General features: G+C 36.5%; 2 protein-coding genes across 2 annotated transcripts; both read right to left on the reverse strand.

The window, feature by feature from the left end:
- Window positions 1-4941: 4941 nt before the first annotated feature.
- Window positions 4942-8625, reverse strand: LOC148873896 (Tetratricopeptide repeat (TPR)-like superfamily protein). Its single transcript, XM_088981808.1, has 2 exons — window positions 8256-8625; window positions 4942-7752 (listed from the first exon to the last, which is right to left on the reverse strand). The coding sequence occupies exon 2, from the start codon at window positions 7633-7635 to the stop codon at window positions 6022-6024; it is 1614 nt and encodes a 537-aa protein (XP_088837934.1). The 5' UTR covers window positions 7636-7752; window positions 8256-8625; the 3' UTR covers window positions 4942-6021.
- Window positions 8626-12464: 3839 nt separating this feature from the next.
- On the reverse strand, window positions 12465-17363 carry LOC148873897 (lipase-like PAD4). The gene is made up of 4 exons (XM_088986623.1): window positions 17220-17363; window positions 16786-17125; window positions 14057-14773; window positions 12465-13372 (listed from the first exon to the last, which is right to left on the reverse strand). Exons 1-4 carry the CDS (start codon window positions 17225-17227, stop codon window positions 12596-12598), a joined length of 1842 nt encoding a protein of 613 aa, XP_088842749.1. The 5' UTR covers window positions 17228-17363; the 3' UTR covers window positions 12465-12595.
- Between the last annotated feature and the right edge of the window lie 1439 nt (window positions 17364-18802).

An 18802-nucleotide genomic window follows, 5' to 3' on the forward strand; every position in this document is an offset into this window, starting at 1 on the left:
GCAGGTCTGTAGGAGATTTTGGTTTGCATGTAACACACTGAATTATAGCTCAAATTAGCCTTCTTCAAGTGAAAACAAATATTTGTTTTTAATATTATATTCTTTGTTGGTTTCAGAAACATGGGTGATTTTTCTGAATCAAACTGAAATGTTCTCACTTTGCTTTCAGAAATACATACCCAAGAATGTGCCTTTGTTTTTTTCTGATGATGCAGCACTTTTCTATGATTCAAAAAATATAATTTAATGCTTCACCAAATGTTGCAAAAGTTATCTTATTTATATATGATTGTATATTACAAATATATAGTGATATTTATATAATTTATAAGGGAAATTGTCAAAAACTCACCATGAGTTTTTACTATTTCTCTTAAACTCACTACAACTTTTCAAAATGCCTAAAACTCACCATGTTGGTAAATTTTTATTTTCAAAACTCACATTCTGTTAGTGCACTGTTAATGTTTCTTAACAGGGGTGTCCATGTCAGCATAAATAACAATTTTTATGGCCAAATCACCCTTGCATGGTGAGTTAGAGGAAACGGTTTTTTTTTCATTTTCCAATTTTCATTTTTTTTTACATTTTTAGTGTTTTGTTATAATTTCTACTATTTTTTATAATTTCTATTTTTTTTACATTTTTCTACTTTTTTACATTTTTTTAATTTTCTACCATCTATAAAATTTCTTGTATTTTTTATTTATTTGCAATTTCTGTGTTTTTCTATAACTTTTGGTGTTTTTCTACAACTTTTATTTTCTGATTTTGTTTTTCAATTTCTATAGTTTCTAGAATTTGAAAATAACTTTTTATTTTGTGTGCAATTTCTATAGTTTTTTATATTTTTTGTAATTTCTGTGTTTTTATGTATTTTATATTTGTAAATATTATTTGAGCTTTTTCCTTTTTTTTATGTCTAAATATTAAAATATATGTATATATTTTAAGGACAGAGTTTTTGTTTTATCATTTTATTGAACTTACTTTCACTTAAACTTTTCCCTAGAGTTTCAACATGTCAGAGACCGCTTCTGCCACTAATCAACTCATGGTACTATCACACCAGTCTAAGAATTTTTAGCCTGATTCTTGCAACCATACAATAATTTTGTTCATTATATATCATATATGAACAATAATCAAACTTGCCCAACAAACGCAACCTTCCTTCCATGAAAGAATATTAAAATTTAGTGTGACAACACACTTTGACAATATTGCCCATAATTTACATGGAATTTTCCTTTTCCAGGCATTGGCAAGTTCATGTTGGAGAGACTAGCTCATCAAATAAATGGGGCAAGAACATTCTTTAAAAATTCCCGCTTTGCTTCAACTCTTACAAATGAATCAGCTTTCACTGAAGCGTTGTCACCTTCATGATAACACATCTGCGGTTATTAAGCACCTAACAACATCTTTTTGAACTTTAGAACTATTGCTTTGTTTTTTTCCTTTCTGGCTTATGTGTCACACCTTAAACTATTTTTTCTATCCCTGCTTAATCATCCAATATGGTTACAGACTTGCAATTTCTCTATTAATTCTTACATTTCCAATTTTTTCTTTCAAATTTATCATCATGCCCTCGCTAGTTGGGGCTTATTTCCTAAATGCATGTAAGAGTCATCCTCCCTTCTTACATTATAAGCACAAGCTTGACTATAAGCTACCATTATAACCTAGAGTATTACCAACTGGACCCTTTCAGGATCTAGAACGCCCAAAAGCACTGGAATACCAACTTTTATACTAAATCCCCAAATCCATGGCTGAAATCATAAGATTGCCTTCTAAGGGTCTAAAAGCAAGAGATAATGATGTATAATAGTCATGGGCGGGTTGGGATGGGAACACATTCCAACAACCTACCAACATCATCTGACACCACACATAAAAGTGGGGCTCGCCATGTATGGGATGTGCGGTGATAGATCATGTTAGTAGAGTGTTGAATGTATTTTGTTGGTAGGAGATTTGATACCCCTACTACACCTTTGCCCAAATTCTCCCACCCAAAAATGCACCACACTTACTAACCTCTACAGAATTAAGGTGCAAGTGAATCCAAATGTCAGCCCAACCTTACCTAGCTTTTGAGTTCTGAAACTGGTTCAATCCATTCCATGTCGTGAAAACTTTCATTAAGCCTACCTTGTACAACTAGGCCAAATCACATAATAAAACCAATTATTAATAAGGTGTAGACTTGTTATGGGTCAGGCCAGGCTTTGCCTCTTTATAAACAAAAAAATACTAGGCCTGAGCCCGAGCCCTACCGAATCATTGGGCCTAGATCTTGAGCCCGAGCCTGACCCTATATAAAGCCTGAAGCCTGACTTTGATAGGTATTTTATAACATATTAATTATATATTCTTAATAGTATATTATATATTATATAATATTTTATACATTTAATATATATATATATATATATATATATATATATATATATATATAATACTTTTTTTGCTATTAATTTTATTATCATATAATATATTGTGTTACTAAAATATATATTAAATTCCTACTATATATTTAATATTATTGGATCGGGCTTATTTGGGAAAGCCCGAGCTTAGCCCGAAAAATAGTTGGGCCCGATTTTTAGAGCCTGAGCCTAAGCCCGAGCCCACAGACTTAAAATTGTCCAAGCCTGATTTAAGACAGGCCAAGCTAGGCCAAACCATCGGGCTACTTAGCCCATGAATATGTTTAAATTTTAATAGGCTGTTTGGTATGGCTTCCATTTATTTGATAAACAGTGCTAGGTCATCACTGTGTGGGCATTTGTCCCATCATGCTATTTTGTACACTTATTTATCTTATAAATGTTTGTCTTGGTTTATGTGCAAACCACCTGTTGGAAAAAACTTCATTTTAATGTTTCTCCCAACACAAAGGATACTAAAACCATATGTGATCATATGTGATCATAATTAAAAGCCATATGTGATCATAATTTTGGTTTTGCTGATATCCTAGCAAAGGTAATGTATAGTTGTGCTTGAAGACCCATGTCCTCGATACTAAAACAATGGTTTATTTGTAATACCAAAATCAAGCAAATAATCAATCACATGCAATGTGCAATGGGATAATGTCAGCAATGCAGAAAATATCCACGAAGAGGGGATTTATTCAAGAAAGACAGGATTTGTTGGCTACATTATGATAGAAATCCAAGAGTTTAGCTTGGGAAACCATTTGGTCACAGTATCACTTAATTGTGCATGGATCTATTACTCGCTATTGAAGTTAAACTGTAGTTTTATTTCATTTAGGCCCCACTCTCTTTTCGATAAATTATTTATTCGGGTGAATGCAATTACCTGGATAAGTTTTCCTAGGAAACACTTACCCATGTAAGTATATTTACCCATGTTTTTTTATTTCCCAAGTAAAAATAGGAAATAACAATTTTAACCATAAAAATCAATTATTAAAAGTGTTAGAAACTTTCAAGTGTTAAAAACTTTCCCCTGATAGGAAAGTTATTTACCCACCTAAGAGAGGGGTACCACTTATTTACTAGTTCTCACATTAATCTGAAAAAAGAACATGGAATTCTTGATCAATGGGAATCAAAATCCCATTGACCAACTTTTCCCCTCTCAAAATCCAAAAGAAAAGAATGCCCCCTCAATGTCTAACATTTCCTCAACTCCCAATCAACATGGACCAAACTGTGTTCATCTTGTCCCACCTCACAAGTGTCTAATATCAGTATTAATCAATCCCTCCTGATCTTGATTTTGGCCTGAATTAAGGTTGTAAAGGCAATCAGTCTGGATTTTCAGGAGATCATCAACAGCACCCATAAGAATAATTTGCTGCAAGCTGAAGCATTAGGGGTAAGCCAAAAATGGCACATGTCAGAAATCAGGGAGGGCCTAGATGCTAGCACTGTAGCACATTACCTCTTAGAAACCAGGGACATTGTGGCTCTTTTACACATAAATCTTGCCAAATCAAGAGCTTACATGGACTTTTTGTACGGCAACAATTCATTGCTTTCATGAACCCTGTATGGGGGAGTGTTTTTTGTAACGTAGTATGTACATCAATTTCTTTTGATCTATACTAATATACAATTACCTTTTTCAAAAAAAAATAATAAATAAATAAAAGTGACATTCAATTGTTGACAGTTCAGCGGATTAAATATTAACCATCTGATTCCAAATTTCAAATGGTTTGGTCATGGATAAATGTAACAGTATGAAGTTTCTTCACTTTGGTGACATCTATACTTGCATTAAAGGAATAACCATCGTTCCCAAAAACAAAGAAGACTGCTGTAGACCTGTAGACAACACATGTGGCCTTCATAGTCTTGATATTCTACTTCATCATCATCATACGTAACTACACTTCTGACCAATTGGTATATATATATATAAAGATAAAGAAGAAAGAGGGGAGGTGAGGTGTCTTCTCACCATAAAGCTCACATGTGCCTTCTCCTATTCTCCTTTCTTGCACGTGTGCATGTTTACTTTTAAATGAAATCATTAAAAATATAACAAGGAAAAATTAAAACCCTCATGGGTCTTCATTTAATAACACCATCTCTCTCTCCTTGTAGTCAATGTTTGTAAAACATCTCCCCTCCCCATTAAATTCCTCTTGAATATCTTTTAGTATATGGGGTGAACCAATTTTCTTCTTATATAAAAGTCTAAAGAAACCACTTCTCCTTCCCATGAGTTATTAGGTTTTCTCTATTCTTTTATTAATTTAATGAAAATTTGTGTCATCGATTCTTTTGGTTCGACAATAAAAAACACTTAAAAGTGAATCTTTGGTTATCTTCATCAGTTCAAATTTGAAATTGTTTTTTAACATGGTTATTGATCTCATGTTAAGCACATTTTTTGGCTATATAAAAAGGAATAAGTTTGAAGCTCAATAACTAAAAAGGAAAAGAAAACTTTAGTAAATCACTATTACTTCATTTTTTTTCCTTAAAATTACATTTTTAAAAAGCAGCCCATGCATCACATGGGTCACTGCTAGTAAACATATAATTCAAAACAGGGAAATTGCAGACAAGAGAATAGTTATTTCAGAAGTCAGGATTATCTACACAAAACTGGAGTGCTGTATAAATTTAACATTAATTATCTGTAGATTCAAGGGATGGAGGAAAACTTGATACAGTAAAAAATGTGGAGAAAAACTTTGTTTTGGGTATCAAGGAGAAGAAACTGGACTACACATGCCTGGAGTAGCCCGACCCCGAGGATCACTACAACAAAACTAGCTCAAAACAACCATTTGAACCTATGGATGAAAGGGCTGGTCATTGTGCCCCGCATCAGCCAACCAATCAGCAGCAGCATTCACCTCTCAAAGAATATGGGAGTACCGAACATTTAGGCTAAACAACGGCTAATCTCAAAACAGGAATCATATGGGCTTGACATTTCATGGTGGATCTACTCATCTACTCTTCCCTTCAGGCAGTCCACCATGACCTTTGAGTCCCCTTGAATGATTACGGCTTCCCTCCTGAAGCATGAGCCAACCTGTGAGCTTCCAAAGCTGCCCAAGCCTCAGCAACATTTACTGTTGAGTACCCAACCGCCCTGGAAAAAAATACTAAGCACACAGCCACTAGGATTGCAAGCAAGCCCACCTAATCGCACATCCCCCATTGTCTTTTTTGGATGCATCCAAGTTTATTTTAATGAAACTCTCGGCTAGGGGATCCATTGGATACAAATTATCTTCTTCAACTCACCCCGAAGGAGAGAGCAGTCCCTCCCAATAGCTAGGAATTCTTTTTTTATCAGCAACACAGCATTTAATTCATTAATAATAGCCACAAAGTCTTTAGCCAATGCAATAGCTTTATCAAGTAGGAGCTGAGGAGGGAGCGCAGAATTCTTGAAAACCTTATTATTTCTATTTTTCCAAATAAACCAAAGGCTTTCAATTTTCAATCAATGTGTTAACAAGGCTGGGGAGTAGTTTTTGCTTTCATTATTCATGGCATCTCTTTATTTTTTTCATGTTACCTCCTCAAATTCCTTTAGGTCTAGGTCATAATTGGATGGCTTTAATAACTCTGTCAGTCCCCTCAAAGCCCCATAAATCTCCTCTCTCTGAGGATGCTTCTCATCTAACGAGTAAAATTCAGTAACATTATCATTGACCTCAATCAAGCTACACCCTGGTAATTTTCTAACCCCCATCTCCCTTGTAACAACTTTCAGTCGAGCTACATCTCCCCACCTCCCAATATCCGCATATATATTTGAAAGCATCACATAATTTGTAGGGTTCTTTGGCTCGAGCTCAATAAGCCGTTCAAGAGCTAGCTCAGCCAATTGGACATTTTTGTATATCCGACAAGCCCCAAGCAGTGCACTCCATATAACAGCATCAGCTTTAATAGGCATCTTATTTATGAAATCCATAGCCTCATTGAGCAAACCAGCTCGGGCTAGAAGATCAACCATGCATCCATAATGTTCAATCTGAGGCACGATGGAATGGTCATCAACCATGGATTGGAAATACAGAAATGCTTTTTCAACTAGACCCATATGTGTGCAAGCCGACAATATGCTAACAAAGGTGATTCCATCTGGTCTTTCCCCAGCATTTTTCATCTGATCAAAAGCATTCAGAGCATCAATCCCATGTCCGTGCATAGCCAACCCACCAATAAAGCTGTTCCAAGTGATCAAATCTCTTGAAACCATATTGTTGAACACGCTGATAGCATTTTGTATGCTCCCACATTTTGCGTACATGTCAATCAATCCATTGCCAACATATACATTCCCCTTAAACCCATTGTTGTCTGCATAGACATGCACCCACTTACCCAAATCTAGAGCCCCTAGCCTTGCACAAGCAGAAAAAACACTCACAAGCGTTGCATCATTAGGTGTAACATCAGACTCCATTAACATCCTCTTAAAAGCACTCAAAACCTTGAAGAACTGACCATTGAGGACATAACCTCCAATCAAACCATTCCAAGAGAATATGTTTCTGTTTGGCATTTCTTCAAAAAGCCTTTCACCTGACTCAAGGTCTGCATTGTTAAAATATCCAGTCAACATAGTGTTCCAAGACATCACATCTCGATTTGGCATCTCATCAAAGAGTCGTCTTGCTTCCACTAGATTCTTGGATTCAATATAACCTGAGATCATAGTATTCCAGAGAATGACATCACGCTCAAGTGTCAGGTCAAAGAGGAGGCGTGCAGATCCAACATCACCATATATAATGTACCCTCTTACAATTGCTGTCCATGCAACCACATTCTTTGCGGCCATCTCAGAAAACACCTGATAAGCTAACTGAATTGCACCCCTTTCCGAATACATATCAATCAATGTAGTCCCTACAAATGAGTTCGCTTCAAACCCATTTTTAATTACAAAGCAATGCACTTCCTCTCCACCCAAATCAAGGATCTTCCCGCATGATTTGATCACAAAGGGGAAGGTATAAGCATTTGGCTTGACATCCTTACTCTTCATCTGGCAAAATAGAACCAATGTCTCTCTATAGAATTTATTCTCTGCATACCCCTTGAACATCGCATTCCAGAGGATAGCATTTGGGTCCGGAGTTTGATCAAATACCAGGCGGGCGTACCCCATCTTATTCCATTTTGCACACGCTGCAACAATTTTAGGCAGGACGTATTCATTTTGTTCAAGACCATGGATGATTATTTGGCTTTGGATCTGCTGGAGGTGTTTTAGATCCCTACATGTCTGCAACAACGAGATGAATTTCTCCTCCAAAAGTCTACATAATGATTTCTGGATTGGCTTTAGAGCAATGTTGGCTATTTTCAATGGAAACCACTTAACTACTGAAACCCTGGTTTAAAGTTTTGGATAATTCGAATGAATTCGATGGAGCAACAAAGAAATCACGATCAGCAAAATTCAAAACTTATTTCAGTAAAGAAGCAGGTGGCCTCGAGAAAGACCGTGAAAGCCCAAAATAGTTTATGGTCATTTATTTTGCAAAAGGTCCTAAATTGTTATCTGGGGTTTTTTTCTCTGCAATTGACTAAAAACTTGGAATTGGAAAGTTCCTCTAGAAGGCTCAAAAAGTGCATGCCGAAAGCCAAAGAAGACATGGACTGAACTTGTAAGAAATGATCTAAAGATTCATGTAACTGACCCTAAATACGTCCGGAATTTGGGATTAAGGTTCTATTTAGTTGAATAAAAGGATTATTTCAACCTAAATCAGAAGATATATTTACCGTTCGCTCGCTGGTGAAGGCGTAAAGTCGCTGCTTCTGGTCGCCAGACCCAAGAGGGTGGTAATTGGTTCAATGCTACATAAAGCCCCTCTGAATTTTGGACGATAGACTCAAAGAGGGTGGTGCCGCTGCATTGGGTCGCCGGATTTAATGGTGGTCGCCGCTGCCTTGGGTCGTCGGATTCACGGGTAGTCGCCTTGAGCAAAGATGAAAACTTGGGTAGACACTGCTTTTGAATGCCGAGTTCGTTGTCGGTCGCCGTCGTTCTCAATCAAAATCAAAGACGAAAACATGAACAAAAAAGTGAAATTGAAGAATCAAAAGGAAAATCCGTCGGCCTTCGGTACTCTGTTCTTGTAGACGAAGACGTGAGGTTGGATTCCTTGGACTCTAGGGTTTTATTAGAGGTGCAATTGGGCGGGTCGAACCCGAGCCCGACCTGATCTATTCTGAGTTTTTGAACATGTTGGGCCTAAGTTTTCGGGCTGGTCCTGGGCCTGGAGACTGGGGCCTAATTTAAATTTGGATTGGGCTTGGGTTGAACTAATCCTGAACCCGGCCTAATCTAATTCGGGCCCAATTTAACCTGAGCCCATTCGAATAAATACATACATTTAATCTATTTTGCCCTTAAATTGGACCAAAAAGCCCAATAAAAGGTGGTATGTACATAAACTCTTTAAAACCTGACCAATTTGCCCAAATCCAATTAAGCCAGGGCCTGGTCCAAGTTGTATTAGGCTAAGCTTGGGTTGGACCAGGCCTGAACCCAAGGTTTGCACCTTTTAGAATCAGGCTTGGGTTGACCTCCACCCTGCCCAAGTTGCATGGTTGCACCCATTAGGTTTGGGTTAGGCTTTTGCCAAAATTTGAATCGATTTGGCCTAAAGGCCCAAGTCAAAATAGTGTAAAATGCTAATTTGGGCCAACCTTGAGTTACACCCCACCCTAACAAATCCATGCCTAGGGCTCTCAACAAAAAATCGAAAAACTGAACCAAATCAAGGAAGTCGAAAAAATCCGGTTAATCAAACCAATCGATTCAGTTTTGGTTTCGTGTTTTGAAAAACAAGTGGTAATAGGTCGTTTTTGATTAACCTAAAAGAAAAACTGAAAGTCAACCAAACCGACTGATATATATTATATATATTAATATATATATATATATATATTAAATTATTTATAATATAATATATTATATATGTTTATAGTATTTATATACTTTTATAATATATATTAAACATATAAAAATTGAGAAAATGGACTGAATTAGTCAAAAACCAAACTGATCAATTAGTTAACCGATAGATTTTGGTTTGACTTCGGTTCCCAGATTGGTATAAAAAATTAGCTCATGGTTCAGTTAACCAAACTGTGAACACCCTTACCCATGCCACTCATTCCATATAACCCCATATATATAAATATTTCAATGTTGCAATGTGTGTAGGTCTTTACCAAGAGAAAAAATGTTAACATGTCGGGCTTAACATGGCCCACAGAACCTGATCAAGGCTGACCCAACTCTAACCCAAAAAATTGTTTTTTAACCAAGATTAGAAGACCAATTGATCATAACATGACTGAATTTTATTCCTCTTGTTTGGATAAAATTATCATTGGTTTTCATAAAGAAATAAGGTTTTGCTTTTGTTAAAAGTGAAAACCCAATGGCATTGTTTGGTATTATTCCATGAGAGTGTTTCTAGTGTTCCAGATTTCCCCATAGAACAGAAACGTGTTTGGATGGGAGAATTTCATCTTTCATTCTGTTTCCGGTTGAGAATACGCTTTTAAGAATGCGTTCTAGAGAAATGATAAAGTTGGCGTTTCTTTGAAACCATGGCTTGAGAATGTGTACTGTCATGACCCGATCGCTTTCATTGGCCAAGTCATGTTGCAGTCACTTGGCCCTCCAAGCAAATCAACTAAATTGTATGTTCAAGATCCTTCTTGCTAAGCTGTTTAAGTGTTAAGGACACATACTAAGGCGCACAAGAGCACATCAAGTAATGTAAGAGGAAAATATTGTATTGCACTATGGAATAAAGCTTATAACTCAAAAAATGCTCTCACAGCCTAGATGATTTGCAAATGAGAGAGGAGACCCCAATTTATACACTAACCCACTCAAAGTATCCTCTAAAACTATGTATACTTGGCATCATCTAGAAGCACCTCTAAAACATTCTATCTTCTACACTCTTTTAGGGGATGCCATTCCATAAGGTATAAGAATACTCCAGAGCAAGTCTAAATTACTTCAAACCACTCTAGGACATTCCACACAAACCTAAAATGTTCCAGAAGGTTCCAAAAGGTTCCACCAGCATCCAACCCTTTCTAGACGTATGGAGAACACTCTAGAATGCCCCAAAACGCTTCAGAATAGCCCAAAAGCATACAAAGTTGGCTAGAAACCTCAAGAGACATCTAAAAAACCTCTAGCCAAGCGCCTAATTATGTCACCCCGTGACAGTGGGCTCTGAACATGTCTTTTAAATTTTACACACACATGTGCATATAATACACATAGAATTGGGAGGAAATGGATCATTTTAATCTTGTTAGATCATCCAATCCCCTTTTATTTGTTTTACATGTTATGTAGATTGATCTAAAGAATTAGGGCTATCCAAACATCATTTCTATTTCTATAGAATAGAAATATGTTCCTCATGAACAATTTATGAAACAAGTCACTTGTTTCTTTGGAATTCGTTCAATTTGGTCCCATGGACCAAGTATTAGTTTCTATTTAGAAACAACTCAAATTGGGTGAAATTAAAGGCCCATGTGGATATTACCTTAGGCTATCAAACTAACCATAGCTGTAGATAATAGTGCTATGCTCTTATAGTATGAATGGTCAAAATTGCTTGTTAATTTGAAAAGATGTAAGATTAATTAGATGATTTAAAACTTCAATCATCTAGCATATCCAAAATGTAACTATGTTTAGTAAACTAATCATCAAGAATTCATATTAATCTTGAGTCACCATATATCTATTAACCATAGAGGATGAAAAGAGATATAGTCTCCATGCGCTAATAGACCCTTGTGTGCTAAACAAAAGAAAACAAGAACCAAATAAAAAGATTCTTTGACAAGGTGATAGCATCTTTATGAGAAAACAAATATCATTTTCTACATGCAATTTTATCTGCTACATATATAGTTGAACTGACCCTACAGACTAGAGTCAATTTCCAAAACTATATTGACAAAACCACACTTCAAAGCATGGTTTTCGAACCTTCGTTGACCGGGACGATCGAAGCATTAGCCTGGGAATCATTTAGGCAACTGGTTTCATTTTATTGCAAACCCGGTCCCTGGCAAAAAACTGTTGAATCAGTCAATGACTCGTTGATCCGGGTGGTCAACCTATTGACCCGTCAACCCGCTCAACGGTTTTTGACAGTTTTTTATATATATATTTTTTAATTTTTATTGTTAGTACAGGCCGCTTGTTCGAACTGGACAATTGAACCGGTGACCAGAACGATTCCATTTCCGAATCGTTTAAAGACATAAGCCCATAACTTCTGCTTCTAATGAAGAAGAAGCTAATGAAGCACCAAAACCCGTTGCTACAAAACAATCCTTGTCATCCCTTGCCATAACTCCATAGCTGGAGTCCTAGTCCTCACTATGTATTACCAAAACTAAAAATGCAATATGGGGGTAGGCTCCATTGCCAATTATTGCATGCTTGATCAATAGTACGGGTGTCGATGGACCGGTTTTGGATTGGACGGACCAACATGACATATTGAATTGGAGCAGTTAAGACTTAATGGTCCAAAGTATTTATTGGATTGGATTGGACCTCGTCCATCTGTAATGAATTTATATTGGATTGGGTTGGATTGAGCCAATATCTAGTCCATTGATAGAAGCTATAGGTGTCAATGTGGACCGGGTTTGGGTTATAACCAATCTAAATTAAAACAATTTGAACAGATTGGATCGATGGTCCAGACATTGAATTGGGCTGGTCCAAAATAATCATCGGATTGGATTGGACTTGGTCCATTTGTAATGGACTCACATTGGACTGGATCCGATTGGACCAAATCCACTCCAATTGACACCCCCTAAATTCAATAGACCAACACTGTTGCAACATGTCAATCCAAGCCATATCTAACCTTAAGGACTGTAACAGCTTTCCTAATCCAAGCACAACTGAGACAAACAAAGTAAGAAAAAAAAAGTACTTCAATACAGATAACAAAGTATTTCAGTACAAGACTACCTATTCATCACTAACATGTATAATACATGGAACTACAATGCTTCCTTTTCTTATCTCCTAATGATGAATAACCACTTCACAACCCATTAGGAATTTGCAACAGCACTGATGCCTGGAACTCCTTCCATTCTTCCAACCACAAACTATAGCTTGAATTCTTTGCCGGAACATCCTTAGAGACCTCTTTACTCTCAACCAGTTGCCTAGCATAGGATTGAAAACCATTCAGGTTGTCCCAAAGCACAGTTAACTTATTTGGGTCAATCTCATTCTTAGCATTCTGCATCCACTCCTTTGCCATTTCCACCTTTGCCCAAAAGCATGAATCTTGAGTCAAGCTTGCAAACCTGGTCCTTTTGTTATCATTTTCATTAACATCTTCTCTATCTCTCCACCATTTATCAAAGATCAAATATCTCCTCTCTCTTCCATGAGTTAGATAATGACCTTTCGTTATGTGCATATTTTCCCTATAATATTCAGCTATATCCAGTGGTTCAACAAGGAGTTTGTAGAAGTGGGATGCATTGACCCACTTTGCTCTCTTGTGAAAATCATGGGGTAGCTGATTGCTCTCCATCAAGCTAATTACTTCATCCCAGAACAAAGCAAGCTTTAACCTGTTCATGTTGACCCGAAAGCCTCCCTTAAATGCACCCCTGAGCTTGAAGGAGTCATAGTATCCTTTTTGATCGGCAGAATTGTCGCATTTTTCTTTGTACCACTCAATTTCAGCTCTATAAGGTGTTATCTTGGCTAGACTAATTGCAAGCTCGGCGCTTTTTAGGTTTAGCCTACGGCCCGACTGCTTTGCCAACTTGAGGCTCTCCACCAATGGCCCTGCAACTATGTCCTGCAGGTTATTTAGAAAAGAAGGATAAGAACAACAACATTTCTTATGTCCCCTATATTAAGCAGAGATTTCAAGCCTACTTGTATGAGTGGAATTGAAGAGCATCTGATACAGAACTTTTGCAGTCATACCCATACAATTTACTTGGGTTTCAATACAATTTCAGCATATAACAACAATAACAAATTCTGATCAATCATCTATTGATCAACTATTAAATACAAATGCTCACCAATCAGATTTACCAATATTGTGCAACACATATGGGGCATATAGCTCCTGACCAGGCTAATATGATGCTTTAGTTAATCAACTTATGCTATCTTTGCTTTGATAGAAAATAAGAGAGGAACAGAAAGTTTAGGGAAAGTTCTAAAGGATTTTTGTAAAATTCCTTTAGGAACTTTCTCTCAACTTTCTGTTTCTTTGTTATTTTCTATCAAATCAAACACAACCTTAATTAACACTTTCATGAAGTACTACTCCTTCTAAAGGCATAATAACTTCCAAATTCATCTAATTGTGATTGTTAAGATTTTCAGATCAGTTTAGTGTTTTGGGATATAGGAAAGAACCTGGTAGGAAAATGCTCAAGAAGAACGATCCATCAATCAATTGTTTTATTTACACAGAAATTGGTTCTTACAGAAAGAAGTAGACAAAAGAGAGGAGTCAGAAAACTACCTGGCAATCTATTCCTAAGGCCTCCATTGCCAATGAAATCCCAGCTTCATAGCATGACTCAGGAAGAACCCCCTGTGTGAAGCTTCTCCTCCTCAAGAATAGTCGAGAGACTTTCAATATAACATCTCCATAATTGAGGTGATCATCTATGTAAGAATCAGCTGAACCTGTTGTGAAAATCAAATGCAGAATTTGGGTTACTGCCATCGCATTGTTGATGCAAACTGCTCCTTTTTCAGAGCAGAACAGGTAACACCCAAATGGCCGATATGAACAGCTCTTTGACCCATCTTTTTCAGCTGCAGCAGCTTCAGTATGATCCATTATGTGATGATAAAATTTAGTTTTCTCTTCATTGGATAATCCTGCTTCAAGACTACCAAACTGTGGAGATTTCACGAAGAAGTGCCAGAATTGCAGTAATTTATTTAGTTGTGGAGCTACAGGGATGAGGGGAGCAAAGAATAACCTCGGGACAACATCGTGTTTGGAAACAACATGGCAAAACTTTCCTCCCCATTTTTCTCTGAGGATCATTTTCGAGAAGGACTTATTACCTAGTAATGGAGAACCAAAGGTAATGCAGAGGACTGAATGAGGAGAGGAGCAAGATTGTAAATGAAAGAGCAACCAAAGAGTTGCAAGAGAGGCTATTGTTCCTCCAATTGAGTGTCCTGTAACTATCACTGCCTTGCTTTTCTCCATTAATTTTATTATCTGCATATAGGCATAAACATAATGATAATGAATAACTTCAGTCCTTGAACTTTTGTATGATAATATAAACATCTATATAAACCATTCTTGGTGGATTCTAAGATTGATAACTGCATCCACGGTCATTTTCAAGGGCCAATTCCATTTTGTTATTTCATTCAAGTAGTCACGAATTAGATGGTACAACAAGGTGGGTTGTTTTGATTGTATTTTAAAAGAATTAGAAAATGGTAACCTTTCAACTACTGTTGTGAAACCCATATGGCCAGACTAGGCTGGCAGACCAAACCAGTTGAGGCTGTTGAGCTGTTCTGGCTCAAGATCATCTAGGGCTGTCAATGGACTCTGAAGGTCCAAACCAGATCCATGTAATTATTTCATATTTGGATGATTCATTTACATACACACAGCATACATACATAATATACACAATTATGTGGAATTTATAATTAAAAAATAACCATATTTTATAAGTTAACCATTAATTATTATAATTTTACTATTGTTAATTATCTTATTATATTTTCTATTTTTTTTTTCATATTTGCTTTTAGATATCTTTTTGTACTGATCTTACTTTAATATTTCAATATTAATATTATCTATTATTTTTTTTCTTTTTTTACTTCTATCTTTATTTTTTTTTCATTTTAACTATAACTTCTCATAAATATTCTCTTTTACCAAGGCTAATGCAGGCTTTACCCAATCACAACCACCGACCACTAAGAACAGTAGAATCAAAAAGGAGAAAAGTTTGGCTGTTTGAAAAAAAAAAAAACAGCTTGGAAACACCTTATTTTTTTTAGAACAGCCAAAGTTTTTCCTTCAAGATATGCTTAGAAATTAGAGGCCAGGTCATACTAACCTACTGATGAGGACTGTTAGTTCTGACTAAGGGGAAGTTGTGCCATTCTTTAATTTTAAATTTAGTTCCATTTCTAATGAAATCAATGTTATCAAATTCTCTCATAAAACCCTTAAAAATTCTAATTTTAGTATTTCATCCTCTCTTCAAAATTTCAACCATGGTTTAAAACTGTTGATCGAGTTGACTGGGTAGTCATCCCAAATCAACCCACCAGGTTGTACCAATTGTGCAAAATCCACAGTAAGACTCGGCCCTTACATTTCTTATAACAAATCAAGATCATTTTCTAAAAGAAATAGCTATTCTAAGTACATACATTTCTATTAATGGATTATAGTAATTAACTTTATTACAGATACCCCAATAATAAGAGATGGTTACCCAAAAAAAAAAAGCAATGGACAAAACCGTTCCAACTCGACCGAGTCCGAGTCATATCAATGGAATCGTTCACCAAGTTTTCAACTACCACAAAGCACGTTTCCCAAGACAATTATAAGGCCACATAGTTCAGAGAACAACCTCTAAACTTGAACCGGCCGGTTTGGCGAATTGTGTGGTCAGATAGGACCATAGGGGCAAAATATCCCTTGGATTGAAGAAATAGAAAAAAGAAAAAAAACCCAAAAAGCAAAAGAACTGCAAACCATATATATATGACCTGAATCAAACGGGGTTAGAGTAGTTTATATAACCACACTGTCCATCCAAGAGATAGATCTTATATTCATGACTAGAACTGACCAGATTGGATGATCACAGTCCTCAAATCTAGCAAATGCCATGGATCCCACCTGATTCATCAGCTGTGGAATGCAGCAGCTTTTGAACTGGGTCTAGAGCTAGCAATGGCTGTTAAATGTAGCCATTGCCCAGTACTCTCTGGAGCTAGCCTCCTTGATGATAAACTCTACGTACTTGCATGTGTTACTAAGTGACAATTTGATCAAACAACCTACAACTGAGCTAAGATCATCGCCATTGACGATATTGCTCACGAGTCATGAAAACCAGAACATGAAAATTTCAGTTCGTCAACCATTGACGCCAGTGTGACTCGTAAACTAGAACTCAGAACTCAGAACTCAGAACCCTAGCAATACACAAGAAGATTGAATTAACGAGAAAGGTAGAATCAAACCTCATTTTTGAAGCAACTGTTGGTGCAAAGAGAGTGGAAGGTCTGAAAGAAACCAGCATGAACCATGGGAGGCTCTTCGTCTTCTTCGCTTTCATGCAACGAGAAGGAAAACCCAGTAGTACTACTACTGGCATCATGCAATTGCACCAAGCTGTTTCCGTCCAGGTTCAGTCCAGTAAACGATTGTAACCCAGAAAAAGCAATGTAACCCACGTCTCCAAATTGATCAACCATGAATCCTCCGCCTTCTGTAGCATTTGCGAGGATGCAGAGGCGCCATGACTGGGAGAGCACAGGAGTTGAAGCCAGGAAAGCTGCCAACATCTCGCTGATATCAAACCTGAAATGGGTAGTCAAAAAGAATTAGAAAACTAATAAAAAAGTATGGGGTCTCTACTGATAAAGAAGAAGAAGTTTGTCACAATTCAGATTACATTTCCATTTGTTCTACTACTACTAACACTACTACTCCCTTCTTTGCAGTTTGATTGCAGCTGCAAAGAGAGAGAGAGCGAGAATTTAATTGAGTGAGAGATTTTTGAAACGGGTCGGGTCTAATTATAAATCTTGAAGGAGCGTTTGGTGGGTCCCATATCGTATTGAAACTTGGTGACAATTTCTTTGAATTTACATGTTGTTGAAGTGATATTTTCAATTGAAAACCGAAAAACAGCATGTTCGATTGGAATTGGAGCCCAAATCTCTTATTTATTTTTCTTATTCACTCTTTATCACGTCAGTCACACATCTCTCAATTCATAATAAAGATATATGGTTCACGGCGGATAGAGGGTGGATAAGAAATCCCTAGTGATCCAATTGGATGGTATTTAGAATTTGAGGTAGGATGATCATGGGCCCGGGCTTAATTAGCACCCGTTTAAAGAAAGTTTAACCTTGGCCCAGGGCTGACCCGGCCAGCCAACACCCGGAGTTCTGCATAGGAGTGATTATTTGCAGCCTGGCACAGCCCAGTCATGTATTAAGTATTATATATGCACATGTTTCTTATTTTATACAATATATTATATACAAATATTATGATATATCACATATAATAGTTTATAATATATTACATAAATTTTATACATTTATTATTTGTCATATATATATATATATAATATTTAACGTCTTAGACCTAGAACTGGGCCCAAACTATGATCACCCCCTAAACTCCTAGATCAAGAACTTAAAATTTACAGTCTAGACAGACTAGGCAATGAATGATATCACTCCTAATTTGAGAGGCAAGTTATAGCAAACACTTTTATCTATTATACCCTTATGGCCGACATGGTTAAAAGGCTACATTGGTCGCATCTTGGGAGTTCACATCTGCCAACCATAGAACGTGCTCCAAAAATGCCCCACATGCATATCTTAGCGTGCATTGAGAACATTTTCTATACTTGTCACTGGAAGATTTTCCCAATACATGTTTGAGATGTGTTTTGGGACGTTTTTGGGGCATGTTTTGTGAGGGGCAGATGTGAATTCGCATCTTGGATGGAAGGTAGTTAGAGGTTTAAATCAGACCAGGTTGAGATCAACACTAGCCCAGCCCTTGTTGTTGAACCCCATTCCTATGACATCAGGATGAGTTGGACTTGAGTTGGGTATGGACCAATTGTTCAGTAAATTTGGTTCAAAATTTTCACTTCTTTGAGGCCATTTGATGACACTGAAATTACTGAATTGAATGAATTATTGCTTCTATCTTTTAATGAATATGTTACATGAGAGCTATTATTCAACAATTATTATATCAACCAAAAGGCAAAGCAATAAATCATTCTGTTCAGTATATATATACGGACAAAGTTTTAGTGCTTTTGGAGTATTATACTGGCTTAAGAAAAAAAAAAAGAAGTATTATACTGGTATATTATATAAAAATCTTAACTTTTAAAGAAACGTTGTCATAGTTAGACAGAACCTACACTTCTTCGTTGAGAGTTGAGATTAAAAAAAGCATTAAGTTACATGGTATTTTATTTTTTATTGTGTTTTTATTATA

Source organism: Nelumbo lutea, chromosome 1, assembly GCF_056320005.1.
Source record: "Nelumbo lutea isolate HS-2025 chromosome 1, American lotus-T2T, whole genome shotgun sequence".
NCBI classification, from domain to species: domain Eukaryota; kingdom Viridiplantae; phylum Streptophyta; class Magnoliopsida; order Proteales; family Nelumbonaceae; genus Nelumbo; species Nelumbo lutea.